This window comes from Brachycentrus maculatus, unplaced genomic scaffold (genome assembly GCF_059751285.1).
Source record: "Brachycentrus maculatus isolate JH-2025_06_01 unplaced genomic scaffold, ASM5975128v1 h1tg000166l, whole genome shotgun sequence".
In the NCBI taxonomy this organism is placed as follows: domain Eukaryota; kingdom Metazoa; phylum Arthropoda; class Insecta; order Trichoptera; family Brachycentridae; genus Brachycentrus; species Brachycentrus maculatus.
The window spans coordinates 1818362-1843546 of NW_028280919.1; the positions used below are offsets into that span (position 1 = coordinate 1818362).

The 25185-nt window shown below is 32.5% G+C and overlaps 1 protein-coding gene across 3 annotated transcripts in view; it reads left to right on the top strand.

Annotated features, from left to right (window-relative positions):
* The window catches only part of Ptp10D (Protein tyrosine phosphatase 10D), a 101781-nt gene that overhangs the window by 63499 nt on the left and 13097 nt on the right, over nucleotides 1-25185 (top strand). For all 3 annotated transcript variants that reach the window (XR_015837683.1, XR_015837684.1, XM_088261794.1), the window contains exons 3-18: nucleotides 4127-4405; nucleotides 8012-8218; nucleotides 9150-9318; nucleotides 9535-9725; nucleotides 10213-10313; nucleotides 11253-11366; nucleotides 11456-11650; nucleotides 12351-12474; nucleotides 13286-13567; nucleotides 14696-15007; nucleotides 15675-15953; nucleotides 17631-17931; nucleotides 18879-19365; nucleotides 20017-20212; nucleotides 22840-23077; nucleotides 24236-24422. Coding sequence is in view for 1 of the 3 variants with exons in the window: in XM_088261794.1 (XP_088117920.1) it covers nucleotides 4127-4405; nucleotides 8012-8218; nucleotides 9150-9318; nucleotides 9535-9725; nucleotides 10213-10313; nucleotides 11253-11366; nucleotides 11456-11650; nucleotides 12351-12474; nucleotides 13286-13567; nucleotides 14696-15007; nucleotides 15675-15953; nucleotides 17631-17931; nucleotides 18879-19365; nucleotides 20017-20212; nucleotides 22840-23077; nucleotides 24236-24422 (3662 nt within the window). In the remaining 2 variants the exon portion in view is untranslated. The remainder of the gene's footprint in view (nucleotides 1-4126; nucleotides 4406-8011; nucleotides 8219-9149; nucleotides 9319-9534; nucleotides 9726-10212; nucleotides 10314-11252; nucleotides 11367-11455; nucleotides 11651-12350; nucleotides 12475-13285; nucleotides 13568-14695; nucleotides 15008-15674; nucleotides 15954-17630; nucleotides 17932-18878; nucleotides 19366-20016; nucleotides 20213-22839; nucleotides 23078-24235; nucleotides 24423-25185) is intronic.

The following is a 25185-nucleotide window of genomic DNA, read 5'->3' on the forward strand; positions in this document are numbered from 1 at the left end:
GCTCTTTAGGCATGGCCTGTGTTGAGCCGAATACTAACATGGTAATACAAAATTTATATTTTTATTTTTTTAAATTTTTTAATAATTATTTTTTTTATGATTAGATTATAAACATAACATGCAGGAGATACAAAAATAATTTATAGTTTAAGGTTTTTCAATGTGATTATTACACCTGATATATAGATACTTCTTGTCGGGTCTTCGGGTCTTGAAATTGTCACGATAGTGAAATACTTCCATATATGGGATATGATATGAACTACGCACGGAGGAATGTTCTTTTGTTGGTTTAAAGTACACTTAAAGAAAAAATATGTGTAATGCTCCGCGGGCCGCGGGTTGGCCACCCTTGGTTTAGGTGGTCTTCCTGGGGGTCTGCTGCCTCTCATCACTCGATCCGAACTTGCTCTTCCCACATGATTCCTCCAGAAACGTCTTCTTTCTCTTCCCCATAGCACAACATCTTCAACATCGCAGATTTGTCTTATTTCAGAGTTTCTTACTCTGTCGCGAAGTGTTAGGCCTGCAATGGGTCGTAGAGTCTTCATTTCGGTTATATTCAAATATTTTTAAACAATCAATCAATTGCTAGTCGAAAATTGCGTATTTTCATTATCAACTGCGTTATTTATTTACTCACCAAACAAAAATATGACTTATCATGTTTGTTAATTATTTGTTTCTAAGAAGTTATGTTACAATCGAAATTTATACATTTTTCATCAATTGATTCGGTAGTCACTTAGTCGAAGTGGTAAAATCTATCCATTTTAAATATAAATTTTACTTGGTAAATACCATTATTTCTTAAAATGTATTGTGACACGTGTTTCGATGCGTTCCGCATCATTTTCAAACACCGTATGTGATGTCTAAATTGTAGAGTTCTGTCCTTGGGACGTTGAAGGATGAAGAGAGGGCTTAACATACGCTGTTTGAAAATGATGCGGAATGCATCGAAAGATGTGTCACAATAGATTTTAAGAGATATTGATATTTACCGAGTAAAACTTTATATAGTTTATTTGAATATATGCATTTTTAAACCATCAATCAATTGCTACTCAAATCGGTGGGTTTTTGAGAAAGATTCAACATGTTACCTCTCAAACAGTATAATATTAATAGTGAGAATGATCATTTGACAACTTTCATTTTTTGGTGATATAATTATTTCTGCATGATTTATTATTAAAATATTTTCGGTACGCTTTCGAAATCACTTCCACAAGCTTTTTTTCCTACACAGAATTTTTAAAGCATCATACAGAACACGTTTGTATAACTATTGCAATATATAATATATATATATATATATATATATATATATATATATATATATATATATATATATATATATATATATATATATATATATATATATATATATATATATATATTTATATATATATATGTATATATATAATATGGATAAAAAACTTTATGACTATTTTTTTGTTAAACTTGTCAATAATTTTTCTGAGGCCAACTCGACTGATTTTGAAAGTGCAACTATAATATGACACACATTAATAGGCTGATTTATGATCCCGAAGGTTTTATCAATGAAACAATGCTTCTATGCAATACATGCTGTATTCATTTCCTGCTGATATAATCTTTTAAAGAAATAATCTCCACTTTCATCTGATATGACGACTTGTTTTTTTTTAACTAGTATGAAAGGTGCTTATTATCAGTGATTTGCGAATTTAAAATTGATGGGATCAATTCCCAATTAGGTGGACACAAAAAATGGTGTACGTACAATACATTCACTGTAATCTAATTTGTACTGGCACCTAAAGATTGGCTGCATTGCTATTGTGTAATTTAAATTCGAAAATACACTCCTATTTTTCCTATTTGCCATTGAATGCGCATAAGAACCATTAAAAATTCCAGTAGTGATGATCTCTTTAAGAACAGTGTCCGTCGATGGTTGCTTCTCGTTGGAAGGGACAAGGTAGAAAGTGAATTAATTAAAGTCCAGGTGTAATGATTTTATTGTAAAACCTTTATACTGTAAATTGTTATTGTATCTATTGTATGTAATGTTTATAATCTAATAATAAAAAAAAATAATAATAAAATCAAAAATTATATTAACATGTAAGTATTTCGGCTCAACACAGGCCATGCCTAAAGAGACGTAATACATATAGTAAAAAAATGTATCTATGAAATACATAAATAAATAAAAATAAAAAATAAAAATAAAAGATAAAAAAAAATTCCTAAGAAAGATTTTGTCGTCAAGAATATTCTTGGTATAGCATCTTATGTTATTTGGTTTTTCGTGTTTGTAATAAATTAAATAAAAAAAATGTAATTAATGGACTGACTCGATAATTTTGTATTTTTTTTCTGTGTGGTCTAAACCAGTCGGATGCTGGACTATAAATATAAAACCCACAACTATCACGATGCCTCACCGCAAATATTATTTATAAAATGTAACATGTTATTATCTATTATTTTATTTTAGAAGTAGATAATATGGAAACCGCAATATTTATTATTGCAAGCGTGTTATTATCAAAATTATGCATATCTCTGTAGTGCGATGACACAGCAGACTCTCTCATTTATTGACCGGAATGGATGGACATGAATTTATAAAACAAGGACATTGAAAAATAAACAAAAATCACTATTGTTTCACGCTTCCGCTTGTAAAACAAAACTGAAATCTAAAGTAATGTTTAATAATGTTAAAAAGCATAATTTTTAATATTTTTTGGACTCGATCACGTGTTACTCAGAATGATCGGCGGGTATGGGTGAGGAAATGCATAATGTAGAAGAGCCGAGGATTGTTTGCAAAGATAAATCGCTGCGGCGTTCTATTCTCTCTGCCTACCTCTGTGGTAGGCGGCGTGATGGTTAGTTGTTTAGTAGTTATATATGTATATATATATATATATATATATATATATATATATATATATATATATATATATATATATATATATATATATATATATATATATATATATATATATGTATGTATATATATATATATATATATATATATATATATATATATATATATATAATATATATATATATATATATATATATATATATATATATATATATATATATATATATATATATATATATATATATATATATATATATATATATATATATATATATATATATATATATATATATATATATATATAAATATGTCTGTATATTTGTAAACTCAAAAGTCTCGTAATTTTTTTTCACCCCATTAATGTTTTTTAAATATACATAATAATATATTAGCGCCCGAATAATTGGCGAGTCTGTATTAGGAGATACACGAATGTGGAAGAGACAAAGATTGTTTGCAAAGACAGACTAATGTGCTATTCTATTCTATCCGCTTATCCGTAGGGGAAAGAGGCATGATGTTTAGTGAGTTAATTATAAATATTATACGAGTGATGAAAAAATTCCTAAAAAAAATATACTTAAAACTGAAAATACTAAATATTACATATAAATTCCAAAATTCTAAATTTTTTGTGCATTGAATGTTCTTGTATGTAATTTAATGGACTGTTTTTTTTTCGTTATTAAATTTAAACATTGAAGAGGCGAAGAAGAATGTTTGCAAAGACAGAATGGTGTGTGTTCTATTATCTCTGCCTACCCTTGTGGAGAAGCGGGGTGATGATTAGTTAGTTATTTAATGTATTATTTTGAGAAATAAAAATACTTTGTTTTTTGATCCACTCACATTTTTATTACAAACAACTAGTTTCGGCAACAACCTGTTGCCCTCTTCAGGGTTTAATTTATGTCATAAATTAAACCCTGAAGACGGCAACAGGTTGTTGCCGAAACTAGTTGGTTAATAAAAATGTGAGTGGGTCAAAAAACAAAGTTTTTTATTTCTCAACATAATATTTCAATACGATCCACAAAGTTGATGCTTTCAATATTCAAAACAGTTATTTAATTAATTGAAATCTTTGTTTGAAAAACTAACTATGCATTAAAATTGAAATTATAATGTTTAGTTAGTTCCATATCATTGTTTAAAAATTTAGGATTGTCCGTATTCTATATTCTCCTTCATCCATGCTGAGATGTCAAAAATGTAAATTATTTTTGTTGGTTTCAGCGCCTGACCCGCCATCCAACCTATCCGTGTCCGCCCGCAGCGGCAAGCAGGCCCTGGTGACGTGGTCTCCGCCCGTGCAGGGCAGCCACTCGGGCTACCGCCTTCGGGTGGCGGCCCTGAGCGAGCCCGACGTGGCGGCGCGGGCCGTGCCCGTGGAGGACGGGGCCCTGCAGTACGTGCTGCGGGACCTGCACCCGGGGGCCACCTACCAGCTGCAGGCGTACACCGTCTTCGACGGCAAGGAGAGCGTCGCGTACACCAGCACCAACTTCACAACTAGTAAGCAAACATATAGAGTATTATTTATTGATTAGGCGTTTAATTTGTAGAACTCCATTTTAATTTATGTATTAATTTTAAATCAAACACAGATTTTTTAAATCTACTAAGTTGTATTTTATTAACAAAAACACATAAAAAAAATTATATTGTGACAATTGTTTCGCCTTGTTAGGGCATTATTAAACGAATGTCCATTCATTTGATAGCACTAACTCTTTGATTCTCCATTTTAAAACATTTAAAAAGTTAAATGAATTTAGATAAAGCATATTATAAACGGGAACTGATAGTCGATAATAAGTGGACATCTAATGCAGTGGTGATGCTGTATGAACACATTGTTGTTGGGCAGTTTTTTATCAACCCCAACCCTATTTATACTCAGACAGTCTGCCGCCTGACCCTCAGTATACTAATCACATTGTACTTTATTTTTGGCATGTCTCGCGCTCTACCAAAAGTAAGCTTAGCTTAACAGAATGCTTATAAGCGTCTCTCACTACCAACTGAAGAAGAATATAAGAAGCATTTCCCACAAACCATATGTTAATATTATTTTTGCTTTATATTTAAACTCCTAAACCAACAATGAAAAATACAGTTTTTGTGTTGCAAATGGCATAATTCACTGCCATTAAAACTACGTTGGTACTTTTATCTTTCATAATAATCTGAATAACGGTAATTATTTCTATTACAATGTTAAATACATCATGTTTAATTTGTTTTAAGCCAAACGGAAGAGGTTTTATAAAATTGGTAAGAGTTTTGATTTATAACGGAATATTAGTAGAGTAAAATTCGATTTGAACAGCTGATGCTCTAGGTCACGGTCATTACATGTTTACATTAGATAAGAACGTTGTCCTTGTACTATTGTGTTAGAAAAGAATTTTATAATATTACTCAAATTCAAGTGCGATATTTATTTACTCACCAAACAAAAATATGCCTTATCATGTTTATAAATGATTTGTATCTAAAAAGTTATGTTGCAATTAAAATTTATCATTTTTACATTAATTGATTTGGCAGTCACCTTGTGGTAGTATCTGTATGTCTCAATTATTAATTTCAATTTTACTTAGTAAATACCACTATTTCTCAAAATCTATTTTGACATGTCGCTTACTCCTTTCAACAACATCATATATCGAAAAACTTGATTTTTCAGTAGATTGTTTTTAAAGTTTAAAAATGTAATAAAATGTATTAAAAATAAATATCAAGCCACTTATTGAACTTTTTACTGTGCAACAGATCTTTTTTGGTAAAACGTTAATGTTTTTTCTCCATTTGAATAATATTTAGTATATTTAAAAAAAATTAATTAAACAATACCCTTTCTTCAAAATGCAAAAACACTCTCTGCCCTTTAGCAGGCAAATATTAAGTAAAAAATATGCCGCTTTTGCTGGGATATAGTACGTTTTTTGGGCATCCCGAAAACATGCACAGCTGATAATTGACGATTTTTTAAATATGACCTTGTTGAAAGAAGTGAGCAATGTGTTTTGATGGATTCCGCATCATATTCAAATCTGCAAAATGAATCAAAACATGTGTCACAATAGATTTGAATGAAATTGTGGTATTTACCAAGTGAATCTTAATTTTGAAAAAACTAAATTTATCCATTTTTTAATCATTGTTTTTTAGTACATATATGTAAAAAAGAAATCAATATGTTGTAAATATTTTATTTATCTGCAAAGTGAAATCACCGTTTTATAAATATGCTGGAAATCACATACTAACTCTAAATTTGTTTTCATTGAATAAAACACGTAAATATCTAATTTTTAGTATCTGCCAGATGTAATTTTGCATAAACATAATATGCATTTATAATATTGCTGGAACTTATTTCCTGGTAGTCAAAATGTGTGAGAATGGTTCGCCATTACTCATCTGGAAATAATTATATTTCAAAATAATAATGTGTAGTAAATATAGCTGCATGTAAATATGAAGTTCTTGAGTAATCGCTTGTAGCAATTGGACAATTTTTTACTGCGCGTTATTAAGTTAAGAGAAATTTCAGAAAATTAGTATAAAATAAATCAAGTTTTCGTTATTTAGAAGGACAAATACACAAAGAATATCCTTAAATTTCCGTGTTCAGTGAAAATATTAGTTTACAACATTTTGAGTGTGTCCAAATACTTGTTCACAAAATCTGGATTATCTCTAATTACAGGAGTTATTTTCATATTATTTTTTGACATCTCATCAAAGATGCAGAAGAATATGGAAGTCTGGGCATTTGCATTGACGGTCATCAGCCCCGTAAATGCCCAGACTTCCATATTCTTCTTCATCTTTGATGAGATGTCAAAAAATAATATGAAAATATTAGTTACTGAGAGAACTATTCCTTATGCGTAAGTTCAACTATATATTTGTTGCATGATATTGCATGTACTATGGCTCAAAAGATGCAATCACAATTATAATTTATGTTTTTTTCTTCTTCATTAATACTTGTACTAGCAGTAATGTATAAGCACTATTCGCCCTCTGATTTCAAAAAGCACTATATGATTTAAACTTTGACCAATATCACTTGTCTGTTTTCATTACATTTTGGTTTTATTGGTAGAACTACAACCACATGGTTATTTCCACTTTTATTTCATTTGACCGGATTTCGTCATTACCGACACCAGTATGTCATCAATGTCATGTCAGTAATGATGGAACCTGCCCACTGGTCAAATAAAAGTGGATAAAAGTATACTGTTGTTGTTTTATTATGTTGCATATTTTTGGTTGTTGGAAGATATTGTTAGTTCTGGACTAGAATTTAAAAATTAAAATTAGTTTTACAAATAAATTGTATCTATTGTCAGTATTTTTAAAAACCTATTGAGAAAAATGTGAAAAATAGCAACTATAATAAAATAAATTGTTATAGTACTTAAATCATATCAGCTCCCTATGTGAAACATATGGAATCCACAAACTGTCTCCAGACTTTTCTGTCGGCAGTCGACTCCCTTGCATGCTTCCAAGTCAGGTCCGCGTCCCGAAGTTTAGACGAGAACTGTCAATGAATTGTCAGAAATGGTCATCTTGGCAGCGTGAACCTGACGCCTTGTAAAAGAGGCAAGCTTGATTAATAAGACTCTCGGCTTGATTAACCTGTTAACCAGGCGAAATGTCTAAATACGTCTAACATGAACAATATCGAGTACGGGTAGGACATATGAATACGTCCTTAAAATATGTGTAGTTTATCTATATTTTCCAACAACAAAGGTCATTAGTCATCCATACATGTTTCCACATGAATTCTTTTCTATTTGTTTATAATTTTGTATTTTCCTTTGTGATTTATATATAAATAAATAATAAAAATATATGTTTCATGGTCTTTTAATTTATTTTAAGCATGAATAAAATATATAAAATTACGTCCATTGGGCGTGACGTACTGACACGTCCTAGTGAAAGAGTTGGAGACCGTTGTATGTTGCGTAGTTAAAAAGTGAACTCCCTGGTGAACAGGCTAAAGCTGTTATATTTCGCAATACAAAATCTTTCATAATTATTATTTGTTGAAAGTGTTTTATTTTTATTGGGATTTGATTTGATTTTCAGAGCCAAACACTCCCGGGAAGTTCATTGTCTGGTTCCGGAACGAGACGACCCTCCTGGTGTTGTGGCAGCCTCCGTACCCCGCGGGGACCTACTCCCACTACAAGGTGTCCATCGAGCCCCCCGACGCCCTGGAGAGCGTTCTGTACGTGGAGAAGGAAGGGGAACCTCCGGGCCCCGCTCAGGCCGCCTTCAAGGGACTCATTCCAGGTATCGACGTTATTTTAACTAACTACAGGTCAAATCTCTTTGTGGCGAATACCGTATTAACGAAATTTCCAATATAATGAATTTGCAATTCATCCCCGGAAAACTGCCATATAAAATGTACTGAACCGAAATTCAATGTAGCGAAGCCGATCTCAGAATAACGAACTTTGTTTTTCAAAATTTTAAAATGATGTTACAATTCATTATAAAACATTGAGAAGTCCAAAAGAAAATTTTCGATATTTTTTTATCAAAAATTAAAAACCTATTTTAACTTGCTTTTTAATTCACTTTTCTTTCATTGCTTATAAATTTCTTTTTTCCAATAAAGTCTCACAGTTTGAAAATCATAGTTTCATTTCTGTTGTGTCCTGTAGTAGGTAGGTACCTATATTGTATCGATCACTGGCCGGAAGATCGGGTGTAGTGTAACAGTAATAACTAATTTTAATTTTCTAATAAGAGTGGGTATAATATAGCGATAAAATAAATTTAAAATGTGCCATATCCTATACATCCAGGGTAACGAATTTTCATTATAGCGAAATATTTTTTTCGTCCCGTGAAGTTTGTTTTACCGAGATTTGACCTGTATTCTGAAAATAAAACAGGGATTTTAAAAACGAAATATTTTCACATAGGTGATTTCAGAGGCGTGCATTCCATATAGGCAGAAAAGCAGTGCCTACACTGGGTCACTCGCGTTCCATACAGAAACACGACCAGTGCCTACTATGCCTTATCCTTACCAAACTCTACTGACTACCCTGGTGCATGCCACTGAGTGATTTACAAACTAACATGGAAACTATTGATATATTGTTTATGGCGTGCACATATTAGTGCATTTTAGAAAACTTAATGACGAATAGTAAAATATAAGTATATTGTTAGCTTCGAAACTCTAAAGTTTGTATGAATATGTTTTCAGGTCGAGCTTACAATATATCGGTTCAAACGATGTCTGAAGAGGAAATATCTACTCCGACCACTGCCCAGTACCGAACTGTTCCTTTACGGCCTCTTAATGTCACAGTAGACAACTCATCCATCACTTCCAGTTCATTCAAAGTCATGTGGGATCCACCTAAAGGAGAGAGGTATTCACATATTCTTATTCTGACTCTGCTTTCTTCCAACGCCTCTGCGACCCTCAATCTTCCCTTTTGTGGCATACATTTCACCTCTCATTATGTGACCAAATATGTATATATGAAATAAATATAAACACATATATGTGTATAAAAAAAAATCACTATCTGAATTAATCCAGATTTAGTGATCATTTTATTTTATTAATTCATTTAATTTTACAGCGAATTTGACAAATACCAAGTGTCTATTTCTACTCTCCGACGTCTGCAGCCTGCCATGAGGAATCGCGATGATGGACAAGCCTGGTGGGAGTTCAAGGAACAATTGGAAGCAGGAAAAACTTATCCCGTTATTGTAAAAACCCTTTCCGGGAAAGTTACATCGTGGCCTGCCACGGGTGAAGTGACGCTAAGTGAGTTTTTCTTCAAGTTTTTAAAAATTTTAAAATGAATAAAATAATTATAATTGCATTTATTGCCCCTTGTAATATTTTTAAAAGTACTAATATATCAAGTTATCGAGTTATTCACTAAAACTAACACCTTGAATTTGCAATTTCTGGATATTCAATAAAGGTCACATTAATTACTATTGAAAAAAATAATTAAGTATTTAGATAAAAAAATTGTCACCCAAAAGCGCATACTTTAAATCATAAAAATGCATTAATTGATTCGGCAGTCACTTTGTGATAATAATATCTGTCCCTTTTTAATTTAAATTTTACTACGTAAATACCACTATTTCTAATTAGTGGTATTTACCAGTAAAAATTAAATTAAAAGTGCATTTTCATCAATGCATTTGCAACAGTCAGTCAGGCATAGTGCAAAATACTTAACGTATATTATTATTTTTTCTTTATCTCAACTTTATTTTAATGTGACTTTTTTTTTCAGAACCTCTACCCGTTTATAATTTAAGGTCTTACATAAACGAAGAATCTAATTTAGTTGTTATGTGGCTCCCTTCAAATGCCAGTACTCAAGATAGCTATAAGGTAAGCAATGCGTATTTCATTTATTTAAAATGATTTGTAATAATTTATATAGGGAATATGCAAGAATTTTCAGCAATAATGATAAGGGGTCACTTAAGCACTATTTTTCACCTCTTTACTTTCACCTTTATGGTTATGAAATAGGGACCTCTATCCCTAAATCTGATTAACCGGATCCACCCGGCTCGCATAACCGTATGTGTTTTCACAAAACATTCCCCGTACGCGGCTGACATAACCGTTTGTGTTTTTACTTTACTCCAAGTTTCGAACCTCAGTTCAACTTGGAGGGATTTTTTCATGGTGTGGAACTTTGGATAAAATAATATGTCAATCCTTGGCCTTATGACATCTGTTGAAATATCTGACTAATAATTTGTAACATCACAAGGATAAATAAAAGAACAGATCCCTGATTTTTCTTGCGGTCAGTAATTAGTCTGCGCCATAATCATGCCCTATATCTGTCTCACTCTCGACGCTACGCATCGCCAGTGGGTAAGAGTGACACAGGATGCGTGCTTTGATTTATTTACGTTGGGATCTTATTTGTTTATATTACGATATATTTCAAGAATAATGTGACACGAGTAATAATGGAGTACCAAAAAGGCACAATGAATCCCATTGAAAGTTTTTGTTTAGAAAAATAAATCGTTTCTTAACTAAATACATGATAAAAGTAATCATTTAAAAAACGGCAAAATACCACTCTCAGGAACAAAGTGAATGCGGTTAAAAGGTTAAGAGAGAATAACGAAATCAGCCCAAAACGTGGAGAATGCAATGCGCCACTTATATATATAATCATCTTATGCTTCATGCTTGGCACATGCCCTACGGATTGGCCACTCCAGATTAAGAATATTGAATTTATTTAGAAATTTAATTTTCACATGTATTGATTGAATTTGATGAAATATTTTAATTTTTTTCTAGATTAATTATCATGATGTGGAAACATACACAGGAGACAGTAATACTGTCTGGACCAAAAATAAGACTGAAATTGCTTTGGAAAGTTTATTACCAGGGCGCAACTACTCTATTACTGTAAGTCAATCAATATTTTACGTTTAAATTGAATCATATCGACTTTTATACAATGAACCAGATTTTTTTTATTTTTTTGCAAAACACAGGTACAAGCTGTCTCAAATAAAATGGAATCAAATGAAACCGTAATGTACATAACCACTCGACCGTCATCACCGATAATAGAGGATCTCCGCTCCATTCCTGGCGGTCTCAATATCAGTTGGAAGAGTGACGTCAACTCCAAACAAAATAAGTACGAAGTGTGGTATAGAAGAAATGATACGTCTCATATTGAAAAGGTAATGTTTCAACATTTCAGATATGAGTTTTTATGTTTTCAAACTAAATCAAATCTCATTTTAAAATTTACCTTTCAAATTAAAACCTCTCTTTTAAAATACAAGCTTGCACCATAAACTAAACTCGTATTAGACCTTTTGGTAAAATATCAGTTTAGTTTTGTGATCACCTGTCGATGAAAACATTTGTAGTTTTTGAAACTAGTCATGTGAAATAAAACTCGATTGGCGGTCTAATACAAGTGTTAAATTTTTAACCTTTCCGGTAGTACAAAAATTGATGTCCGACTTTCTCTGGGGAGTTCTTTTTACGTGATTTTTTTTTTAATAAATCGATGTATTATGAAAATAGAAATTACGTCAAATAATTTTTTTTGAAAACAACACCTATTCGAAATATTTTTCAATTATGACAAAATTACACACAAATATCCACAGATGTCATTGCTATACAAGTTACATCATAATTATTGACAGACGGACTTCAACGTTCATTAACGTCGATACTTCTTTAAGGAAAATTTACACTGACGCTCATTTACGTCCATACTCCCAGACAGGTTAATAATAATTAAGCTTTAGGTGTATTGTGGAGTAAAATATATTTTTTCATAATTTTTATAGTCGCTTTCATCATCCTATACAATTTTTTTCCATATCCACTATGAACGTTATTATATTTTTATTATATTGTTTGCAGTTCTCAACAAATGATAGTCGCCTTCTAATTAGGAATCTATTTCCTGGTGGTGTATATGAAGTGAAGGTATTCGCTCTCAGTCATGATATACCGAGTGAACCTCATGAATATTTCCAAGCTGTGTGTAAGTATAGAGCGCTGTAATTTACTCAGCTTATCCTTTAGCTATACATTAGGTGTAATTTGGTTATTCTGTGTGCCTCTATAGTGTAATAAATGGTCAGCACGCTCGGCTACCATACTGGAAGTGCCGGGATCGATCCCGGGAGGGGGGTCAAATAAATATAAGTGATTTTTTTCACTCTAATATTTATTCAATATTCATCATCATCATCATCATCATCAGCCTGTGTCCGTCCACTGTTGAACGTAGGCCTCCCGCATGAGTCTCCATCCTCTTCGATCCTCCGCCTTCCGCATCCAGGTCACTCCCGCTATTCTTCTTATATCGTCAGTCCATCTTGTAGGGGGTCGGCCGATGCTTCGTTTGCCAGTTCTTGGGCGCCATTCCAATACTTTTCTTCCCCATCGACCGTCGTCTCTTCGATATTACCCTTTATGGTACCTGAAGCAGAGGACTGATCGATCACCTTTCCTTCATATGTTGACAATCCAGATGCGTTTATATGATGCAGTGCCCTATGCACCATTGGAGGTGCAGATAAGGGTTTAAAAAAATCATTCTTATATTTATTCAATATAACCCTGGACAGGTACCTGAAGCGGAGGGCTAATCACCTTTCCTTCCTGTGTTAATAATCATGATTACACTGTGTTTATATGATGCAGTGCCCTATGCACCATCGGGTGCGTATAAGGGTTTGAAGAAGACAATTTATAAAAAAAATTATTAGTCTTCATTTTTGACAGTTTTGGTTAAAACTAACAGTTTACAGTTTTTGCAGTGTGCTAATTATTGTTTCGTGAATTTGCAGTACCGCTTCCTCCTAGCAACATGTCTATTGAGCGAGTGTCTAGCAACTCTGTGTTGGTGCACTGGCGAGGTCCCGACTCCGCATCCTCGGTGGTCAGCGAGTTCGCCATCCGCTACCGCACGGAGTCCGACACGCAGTGGGTGCGCCTGCCGCCCGTGCAGGCCACCTCCACGGAGGCCGAGGTCACCGACATGACCCCCGGCGAGAGGTACACCATCCAGGTCAACACCGTCAGCGCTGGTGTGGAGAGCACCAGCCCGCAGCAAGTCAACCATACCGTCCGTGAGTAGCAAATGTTGATTACTCTAAATGTAATGAGTTATGTTTGTAGGCCTCTGATTTGTCAAGATCTGCAATTGGCAGCACTGTGTGACATTTCAATTCAACTCAATTAATTTATTTCAATTTATATATATATATTGTATATGTTGATTACAAACTATAAAAAATTTAAGTTGTATACATTAAAATACATTCAAATAAAATATATGCAAGAACTATTGCTAAAGGTGTAGAAGAATCCTGCTTTAGAAAACTCCTTCAGACACATGGAACAGATCAATACCAATGAGATATTGTTCAATATAGCGGTAGCTCTTCCTACAGGCAAAACCATCGGCAGGTTGGTCTTGTGTATAGGAATGTGAAACAATCTATGTCGACGCTGTCTTAGGTAACAGACCAATGTTCCGGATAATTTCAGGATTATCGATCATACCGCGTAACAATCAATAAAAATGCGTAATCAAATACACATTCCTTCTAGTCTCTAAACTATTGTAGCCAAGCATACCCTGGAGAAACTTGGTCGGGTAAAGCCAAGGATAATAGCCGTACTCTCTCATGTAGAAATCCCTCAGAAGCTTCTTTTGGACTTTCTCTACCATAAGAGAGTACTTAAGTTTAAGACATGTGTAAACATGGAGGTTACCAACTTGTACTAATAATCGAACAGCAATCAAAATACATTATAATTATAATGATGGGGAAAATAGAAGGACCCCGAGGACCTGGCAGAAAGCGAACATCGTGGCTTCGCAACATTCACGACTGGATCGGTATGAGAGGGGTGCACGAGTTGTTCCGGACGGCGCAGGACCATGAAGCCTTTGCCATAATGATCGCCAACGTTGGGGTGACTTACAAGGCACACGAAGAAGAACAGAATCAAAATACAGCATAGCGCCTGAACAAAACAACAGTGTTTGAATCTTGTACCTTATTGATTCTTTAAACATGATAAGTGCGAATAGTATCTGATGATTTTCTTCCCAGGGATTGAATATTATTTTCAGCCGTCTACAAGCATTTGCTTCAGGGAATATAAAATATAAGAAAGACAGAATCCTCCTGAATTATTCTGATATTTTAACTTTTACAGCTATATTAGAATGTTTTTATTGTTCGTAGGACCAAACCCGGTTTCCAATATAGCTTTGTTAGTGGACTCTACCAACATAACTCTGGAATGGCCAAGACGTGAGGGGAGAGTGGAGACCTACATTGTGAGCTGGTGGAATGCGGACCCCGCTGAAACCATCACCAGGCTAACTAAAAACATCACCAACGCCCAACCCTCTACTGCCAACATTCCGGAGAATGAAATCAAACCAGTGAAGGTTCTAGTCGGCGACTTGATGCCCGGGGTGCAATATCATTTTGAGATATTCACCATTTCCTACAAACTGGAGAGTGAAAAAACCGAATTGACGACAAGGACGAGTAAGTTATTGCTTTATTTCCAACCAATGTTTAACCCTTGAATGGTTTGATGCTATCTTAAAGGCATGATCGCTGTCAATCTAATTTATTAGTTGAGTGTTGATTTGAGAATGTCATATTAATTTAACAAATGCACAATAATGTCATTCGGCATTTAATACCGTAAATGAAAGAAAATATCAACTGTAATCTATTAAAAATGGTGATTCCGTAGTAATATGTATGAAGAAAAAATAGGATATTTGTAATTTGGTCACTATTTGTCTTTTTCTTTTAAGTAGTAGCATAAAGAGACCAAATTTCTTGTGGCTTGTATGTCTTGTACAACCCCTTAACCTTCCCATCAATTGCCGTAGTTCTCTTTTCTCTTTTATTTAACATATGTGCTCTTACTCCGAGCTCCGACTAAACTTTACTCTTAATACTCTACTGTAAACTCGTATTTTCTCTACATTTGCGTATTCAGCGCTCAATGACATTATAATGCTTTTCATTATCTGCATAAGGTACTCAGTATTTATGGCCTCATATTTATCAGTAAAGGTCTTTAATTCAATTAAAGTTTCGATATAAGAAAATTAAAGATTTAAAAATACATGTGCATATGGAGCCATTCTTACTGGTACTGCTTCATATTATTGTATGTTGCCACCATTTTGAATTTTAGTGCCGTTGATTCAGTCGGAAGTCGTAGTGGTGAACGACCAGCAGGAACGCGACTCGGTAACTCTTCGGTACACGCCGACTCCTTCCTCGTCGACACGCTTCGACATGTACCGTTTCTCACTGAGTGAGCCAGATATCCCCGTCATAGAGAAACCGGCCAATGATTCCGACAAAAAGGTAACTTTCCAAGGACTTATCCCTGGGAAGTTGTATAATATTACAGTTTGGACGGTCAGTGATGGTGTTTCCAGTCAACCTATCCAGAGGCAGGATCGTCTATGTAAGTCTGATGATTTAATCAATGTTTTTATTATGATTTATTAATTTATCAAAAAATTTCAACTGACATCATTTTTTGTAAGTGACCTATCTAAGAAAATAAGCAAATGTCAACATTTTTAGTTTTTTTTATCATAAACTAGTTATACCCATGCTCGTGTTGCCACAGCTCAGCCTGGTTAAATGAAGAAGAAATAAAAGAATCACACATTTCTAATATGTTCAATTTCACAATGTTTGTGATCTTGATGTACAGTATTTTAGCAGCTGTGAAGAAGTCGGCTGTCGGCACTGAGGAATGTTTAATATTATGTATATTGCTGTTACATTCAACAGATGGCGCTGCCATTGCAGTAAAAAACATGTTTTTACCTGTTACAATATAAAAACATACGCATATTTAGATGCAACATTGTGTAAAATTTCAAAGCAATCAATGAATAAGTTTTGGATATTTAATTTTGAACAAAGGAACATTTACATCATTATTTATACAGTAAAATAAATATTGATCTATTTTTATGAATGTTCACGTAATCAAAATACTCATCGCTTTAAAATTACAATATACACATTTAAAAAAATCTAACACATACATATTTTGGTCAAAAAAACTTTGATTATTGATATTAACCTGCTTCCATTATCCAAAGTTGTTAAAAATTAATGTAAAGCATAAAATTAGCTATTCATAAATGGATAATGGAGGTGGAGATTTCTAAAACAGATATCATTCGGCATGTCCTGTTTGATTGCATGTCAAACAATTTTCTTTCATATAGTTTTATAAACTAGTGTTGTAAAATGTGCCCTCGGCACGGGAAAACTCAGGCAGGTGACATTATAATTCGTAATTATGTGTATGATGAAAAAACAGTAAAAATAAATACTAATAATCAATATAAAAATAATATAGTCATCTAATTTTCTCATAAATATAAATATCTTTCACTTGCAGAAGATTTCTCCGAGTAGTTTTTACATTTGATGAGAAAAAATACAGATTACATATCACTCACTCTTTTCAACAACGTCATATATCAAAAAACTTGATTGGTTTGGTTTTTAATATTTAAAAATATAATAAAATGTATTGCACATAAATATCAAGCCACTTATTAAACTTTTTACTGTGCAACAGATCTTTTTTAGGTAAAACCTGAATATTTTTTCTCCATTTGAAAAATATTTTGTATATTTGAAAAAATAATTAAACAATACCTTTTCTTCAAAATGCAAAAACAACACTTTTTGCCCTGTAGCGGATAAATAATAAGGTAAAAATATGTTGATTTTGCTGGGAAATAGTACATTTTCTGGGCTTTGCGAAAACATGCACAACTGAAAATTGACAATTTTTGATATATGACGTTGTTGTGAGCGATATGTGGACAATCTCTTTTATTTTTCTTTATTGACTTTACTAAGTAAATATTACAAACTTCCACAAAATCAACCATACTTATTACCTAAATTCATATTGTAGAAAAATTACATTTCGTTTTGTCATCGCATATCATCGTAACTGAAATGTTTTGCTTATTTACTAAAAAAATGTATATTTGTCAGAATGTATTTTTTTCTAAAAACTTGATATAAATTTTGATATAAACTTGATATACATATGTAATTTGGTGATGAAAATGCTTTGAAAGTCTGTTTATCATTTTTTTTACAGATCCTGAACCAATAAAAATACTAAACGAAACTAAAATATCTGACACCGAAATAACACTGCAATGGGATAAACCACTAGGAGAATGGAACGCTTTCGAAGTGCAATACCTCAATACCGAGTCTAACCTGTTACAAAATGTCACATCCAATAACTATATCACGCTAGCCAACCTGAAACCACACCGGAACTATACATTCACCGTGGTCGTGAGATCTGGAACAGAATCCAGCATTTTGAGGAGTTCTCTTCCAGTTTCTGCATCGTTTACAACTCTCGAAAGTGTTCCTGGAAAAGTGGATAGGTGAGAATACCAAAATCATATTTTTTTTAAATCTATTTTTACAATGTATTTTTTATTTTATTTTTATGAACGTCTCACTAGGTAGAACCTGTGATGAGATGTTCATTTACATTATAAAGAAAATATTATTTTTATTAGGTAAATATTGCATTGTAAAATAATAATAAATTTGTATGAACAAAATAAGTATCGTTAGTACAAAAAGAAATTTGCAAGTATACAACAATAATACTTTGGTTTGTTGACTTTATTAAAGGTGATCAACTTTAGGCAGCTCTTTTGTCCCATATCAAGAATGCTTTATGCATATAATCCCATTGCATAGTATGTTTAAGAATTTTACAGACTTAGAATTGGATTTTTAATTATTTTAGTTTGATTTAATATGTATCAAGGGCCCTTAAAGGTTACCAAAATCAAATTGCCTTATTTCAAGCTGTTCAGATGCTACTGGCTTTTTCGTTCGCTCTAATACTCATTTCATTTACCCTGTCTTGACCGATCACCTTGTCTTATTGAGGTCAATTATCAAGTTGACACCACTTCAATTAGATGCCTTGCCTTATGCACAATTGGGTAAAGATGAAGGTCAGAATTAGAAAAAGACATCTCATCAACCTTTCAGATCTAAAGAGATTAATTAAATTGATTCCATAACCACTTAGCGGTAATATCTATTTTTAATTTAAATTTCACTTGGTAAACCGCTATTAGTGGTATTTACCAAATAAAATTTAATTAGATCCTATCAATATTGAGTATTGTAATGACATCCAAAATATCAGTAAAAAGTGTGAAAGATACACAGCATTATAATCCAAAAATTGTCATTAGCTTCTGACTAAAATTTTATATTTTTGTACCAGTTTTACTTAAAAATTGATAGATTTCTTGAACTGAAAAATGTATTTCTATATTTTTATTCATAATTACATAATTGTTTGCAGTTTCCAACCGATGGATGTCCAACCTAGTGAGATAACATTCACATGGTCATTGCCGCCTTCGGAACAAAATGGCATTATCAGAAAGTTTACTATAACATACGGACTCGAGGGTTCTATCCATACGCTGAAGAAAGATTTCAAACCCTGGGAAACACAGGGATCCATCAAGAACTTGGTTCCGGGAAAAACGTACATCTTCAGAATCCAGGCCGAAACTAAAGTGGGATATGGTAAAGAAGTTGTGCATAAAGAAAAGATGACCATCTTAGCTCCACCGAAGCCCAGAGCCCAGGTTGTGCCGACAGAAGTCTGCCGTACTCCGACAACTATTCAGATTCGGTTTAGAAAGAATTACTTCTCACCGCAAAACGGAAATATTACCATGTTTACCATTATAGTGGCGGAAGATGATTCAAAGAATGCTTCGGGATTGGAGATGCCATCATGGAGAGACGTTCAAGCTTACAGTGTGTGGCCACCGTATCAGGTATCATCATATACTATTTCTATTCACTGACTTTTTCATTATTCCAAATGTGCAGCATCAAAAATTACTTTGATATAGAACTACTGATAAATTGTCAAAAAGTAAAGTCAATACCAATTTTAGAACGGTATTTATTATTGTAGATAAATGTACATTCCAGATAAATTAATGACTCTTATTTTCAACTAGCTTTTCATTTATTTATTTATTTAAACTTACAATTTCGGGCTTATTGATAAAAAGCCATATCTTCCAACCAACCAAAAATAGCACTAGTGATATTGATTAAAACGTTTGATACCATATATAGCTGTTCACAATCAGAGGGTAGATAGTCCTTGAACATTTAAAAAAACATAAATTACTAATTGACATTCAAAAAAACATAAATTTAACACCCTCAATGTATACTATTTTATATGAGAATGTTTCGTGGTAAACTGGTGGAAGATTTCAGTAGTAACTCGCTAGTACTTAAGTAGCTCAAAGTGAGTGACTGGTTTCTAGGAGAGACAAATCAAGAATGCCACTTGCCAGACTATGCCGGTATATACACGATTGCGGCTATGTTGTTGTCACCAACATACCCACATTCCTTACAGAGAACAATTTTAGCAATTGCAATTCTATATGGAATGATAACTTTTTTAGGTGATGGAACCTTACTATCCTTTCAACAACAGTTCTGTGGAGGATTTCACAATTGGTTCAGAGGAATGTGATGTCCGCCAAGTGGGTTACTGCAATGGCCCCCTGAAGCCGGGTTCCGTGTACAAAGTCAAAGTTCGAGCGTTCACCGCCCCAGATAAGTTCACCGATACAGCCTACAGCTTCTCAATACAGACAGGTAAACCCCATACTATTCATCTGTTATTAATTTATGATAATTTTCATTTAAACTCACTAGATTATAAGTCACTGAAGCATTGTTGTGTATAATCAATCATTGATGCCCTTAGGGAGCATGTATGTATTTCCTTTTTGATAATGTCAGTCTTGATTTTTTACCAGTAGTGTTTGGTTCTGAATTTAATACAGCACTACTTGAATGTACGGTTTCATTAATAGGAATAAAATCCTTATAAATTTTTGTGAAAATCATATTATATTTGTTTTTTTCATTTGTATTTCTTGATGAAACTCCAATGCTAATAGATTTCATTCTATATATCTATATGAAAATACTTGTTATTCATTGTCCAAGAAGGTATGTTATTGTGGAAATTAAATATATTTCAATACACAGTAAAAGCTCCTAAATTTGGAAGAAAATTATTAAATTTTTGCCTTAGTCATTAAAATACTACAAAAGCATATTATAATTTATCGATATTTCAAAATTTCAAAAATATTTGTTTTTAAATTCAAATAAATAAATTTAAAAAAACATTTTTTGCCTTTAATTTGAACAATGAGCTTTTAATGTATTTCATTGAATTATGTTCGCCAATTATGTCATGACGTAACCATTTTTAATATCCTCTTTTATGCTTTCATCAAGAAGTATTATATTTGGGTAAGTGTAAATAATTCTATATTTAGGAATAGTTTTACGAGTAGCTTATTTTGTTTGTTTGTTTTTGTGCATTTTGTTGCATTTTGTGTCTTGTCATGTATGATTTTTGTTTTAATTTTTATACAATATTAAATGAAATATATGAAAATTTAACTATGCACTGTCTGATTCATTTAACAGCCATAATTATTATTCGATATTGATTTGATCTATATTCAAAAATTCTGTCAATCATTTCCATGCCTTATTGTTTTGGCAGCACTTCTAAAAATTTCGAATGTCTGTGAACCGGTTCACTTTTTCTTTAATATATATTTTTTTATTTAATTGATTTGATTTGATTTAAAGAAATGTATTATATAAAATCTTTACTGTAAATTCTACATTTTGTTGTAGTTCAAGAATATAATAAATCTAGAGTAAGAATTTTAATATTAATATATAAAATGTGTACAATTATCTTCATCTTAGTATTTTAAAATCCTTTGATGTATTTCCCAAATTATTAGAGTTAAAAAAAATACAAAATTATTAAATCCATAAACAACATCAACAAAATATGGAACTAAAAAAAATGAATATTAATAATAATTATAATATTCTAAAAAAATCTTATCATTGCAATAGTGATGATAATAATAGTAGGTAATAACAACACTGGCCAACAATTTACAACTTTTATTTTGTAACTGGCATGAAAATACCTGAGATTTATGCACTTTGCATAGCTGAATTCAAAAAACGAAAGCAAAAAAATGTAGCACGTCAGATTTTTTAGTAATGGATATTTTAAATTCTGATATTGACTAAAGTTTATCTTATAACATTTTGAGTGTGTCCAAATACTTGTTTTGAAAAGCTGGATTATGACAGTCGTCAGCCCCGTAAATGCCCAGACTTCCATATTCTTCTTCCTCTTTGATGAGATGTCAAAAAATAAAGTTTTTTCTTATTATTTATGTATAAATATATATAAACAAATAATGCTATCGTATTCAATATTAATTAGTTAACAACATTTTGAGTGTGTCCAAATACTTGTTCACAAAATCTGGATTATCTCCAATTACAGGAGTTATTTTCATATTATTATTTTTTTTTTTTTTTTGACATCTCATCAAAGATGAAGAAGAATATGGAAGTCTGGGCATTTACGGGGCTTACGAAAAAGTAAGCCCCGTAAATGCCCAGACTTCCATATTCTTCTTCATCTTTGATGAGATGTCAAAAAAAAAAAATAATAAAAATAATATGAAAATAACTCCTGTAATTGGAGATAATCCAGATTTTGTGAACAAGTATTTGGACACACTCAAAATGTTGTAAATAAATTATCTGGTCAAATTATAAGCTTAATAATAAAAAATGAAAATGGTATTTTCTGGCGTTTCTCATGTGTGTGATTATAATCCAGGATTCGGATCTCACATACTAATATAAGAGTTTCTGCTTAATAAAAAGCTTCTTTACATCTCACCAATAGATGTCTCTAGCGAAGTTCTAGTGATTCATGAACAAGGTTTCTAAATTGGTTCATATATATGGAACTTCCAAGAATTTGAGTAGTGTGGTTGTCAATAATGGGTAGAATTGGTGAATGTTACACGTGTGTAAAGTGATCACTTAAACCAGCCTATGACGGTCGTAAGCCCCGTAAATGCCCAGACTTCTTTAATTAGTTAATATATTTCCACTGTTACTCCATAATTATCAATACCTTAGACTAAAACATGTCTAGATACCAACCACTATTACGGTTTCAACGTATGGGGTCCATACAAACAATAATATGACTAACATCAAAACTTGACGTGATACAATCTTGCCACCATATAGACTTTGAATAAGAACGATTAACTTAGTCCAAATCAGTCATCAAAATTTCAGTTACAAAATCATTGTTGGCCAGTGTAATTGGAGGGATGGAGCAATATGATTCATTGCATCGCATATTACAGACACGGACAACACTCCAGTTATATTGGGCGTCACCGTTCCTGTTGCAATTATTACTCTCCTGGTAATACTAATCGTCATCCTGAAGAGGAAACGTGCGGCGGGTCGGAAGGCCAAGGAGGCCCGGAATGGAAACGACACCATGAGCCTCCCCGACAGCGTCAACGAGACCTCCCGCCCCGTGAGGATATCGGACTTCGCAGAGCATTACAGAATGATGTCGGCTGATTCAGACTTCAGGTAATAGAGGATCAATTATATAGTACAGTAAAACCTGCAAATAACGGACCTCTATTTAATGGACTTCGGATGTAACGGACAAAAATCCAGTCAAATTTAAAAAATTAAAATCGTCCTGTTAATATTTTACATGCTTAAATTCAAGTATCGCCGCATGTAAAAAAAATTTAGCAGCCATGATAATCACGTCATACGACATAATGTCTTCCTGCTCATAAGCTGCATCTAACTGGAGTATCAACACTGCCAAAAATTAAGTTATAAGACAATCTAATAACATTTATTGACTATTTGTCAGATAGCAAAGTTCAATTGTACTGTACGCATTTTCGTAATTTTAGAGTATCACTAAGCTTTATTTCACACAGATGCAAACTAGTAAAAATGTGCCTTCTTTTTATTTTTGTCTTCCAATATGTAAAACTATGAGTTTGCTGCGATTTCCAAATAACCAAAAAGTTTAAGCATCCGTTCTGTAAATTTTGAAGATTCTTTGTGAGTATATTTATTTATTCATTGGGCTAAATGTTGAAAATACAACATATGAAATAAAGTGTACTAACTAGATATCAATGAAGTTAATTCTATATTCATATGTGCAGACATTACTTAACAAGAATATATTCTCAATATTATTAATATTTAATGTATTTACTTTGTGATTAGTCATTTTTATTTATTTATTTTTTGCAAAAATGTTAATAATATTAGTAAAGAACCACTCATCAAAATTTTTATGTCTACCGGTTTCGAGACGTAACCGTCTCTTTGTCAGGGCAATCACTGCCACATCATGCAAACAATACTACCTGTCACTACCATAGCACTATTTACACACTTAAAACTAAACAAAATGTTTAACACGTACGTCTCGAAACTCTCAAAACCGGTAGACATAAAAATCTCGGTGAGTGGTTATATACTAATATTATTGACATTTTTGTAAAAAAAAAAATAAGTAACAAGAATATGTTTACTCCGATGTTAAGAAATTACTTGCTAAAGTTTTAGCAGCAAAAATATTTGCCACATGTATTCAAGTTTTAATTTTTTTATTCAGAAATGAATTTTACTGATTTAATAAAAGGCTTTGTATGCACCTACATATTAAAGAGCTGTATTAAATATTATGTGTCTTATTTAATATCTTCATTACAGATTTAGCGAAGAGTTTGAGGAGCTGAAGCACGTTGGAAGGGAGCAAGCCTGTACTGCGGCAGACCTGCCCTGTAACCGTCCCAAGAACCGTTTCACCAACATCCTGCCCTACGACCACTCCAGGTTCAAGCTGCAGCCCGTTGATGATGAAGAGGGGTCTGATTACATCAATGCTAACTATGTCCCGGTAAGTAATACAAATATGTTTCCAATCACTCAACATCCCTGATCCCTTTTAGCTTTAACTGGTAATCAACACAAAAAATAAAGCCAATTGAGATCTACACAAGTTCTTTTGCCTAGCAGCCAAAAATTTGTGGATTCTGTTAAGTAGATAGTGTTTTAGTATTAATCAGTCTTGAATAAGAAGCGATTAGCTTTGAAACCGGTAGATATTATAATTAAATTAAAATAAAATATTTATAGTGATTTAAAAAAAAAGTACATTTAAATTATAATACTAAATGGTTTATTATTCCTTATGTTTTAACTTTTTAAATTCCGAGGACGCCCGAGTATGATCGCTATTTACAAATTCTCATTGACAGTCCAATTCTGTACAAATATTAGCAAGAGTTAATTGCATTACATATACAAATGACTTAGTTACAATAAAAAGAATGATAATTATTATTAATATATATTTTTTCATATTTGAAGCATAATTTGTTGGTTAAGTTAGGATGATAAATGTTCAAGTGCAATTTACATATCGTCAGCGTAATCCATAGAGCGTCATTAGGCCGCAGAAAGATCTATGCTACAAATCTCTGATTTTGAGTCATTCTGATGATGTAGCCAAAAACTAAGTTGAAATTAGTAATTTGCACCCCCAAATTATGAGAGAACACACAATTGCAGATAAATTACATTGCGTCTAGCAATGTTACATTACTAAAGTGTGTTGTTTAAAGTTTTTTCCCAAAGTACTTGCATTAATCACCTGAACA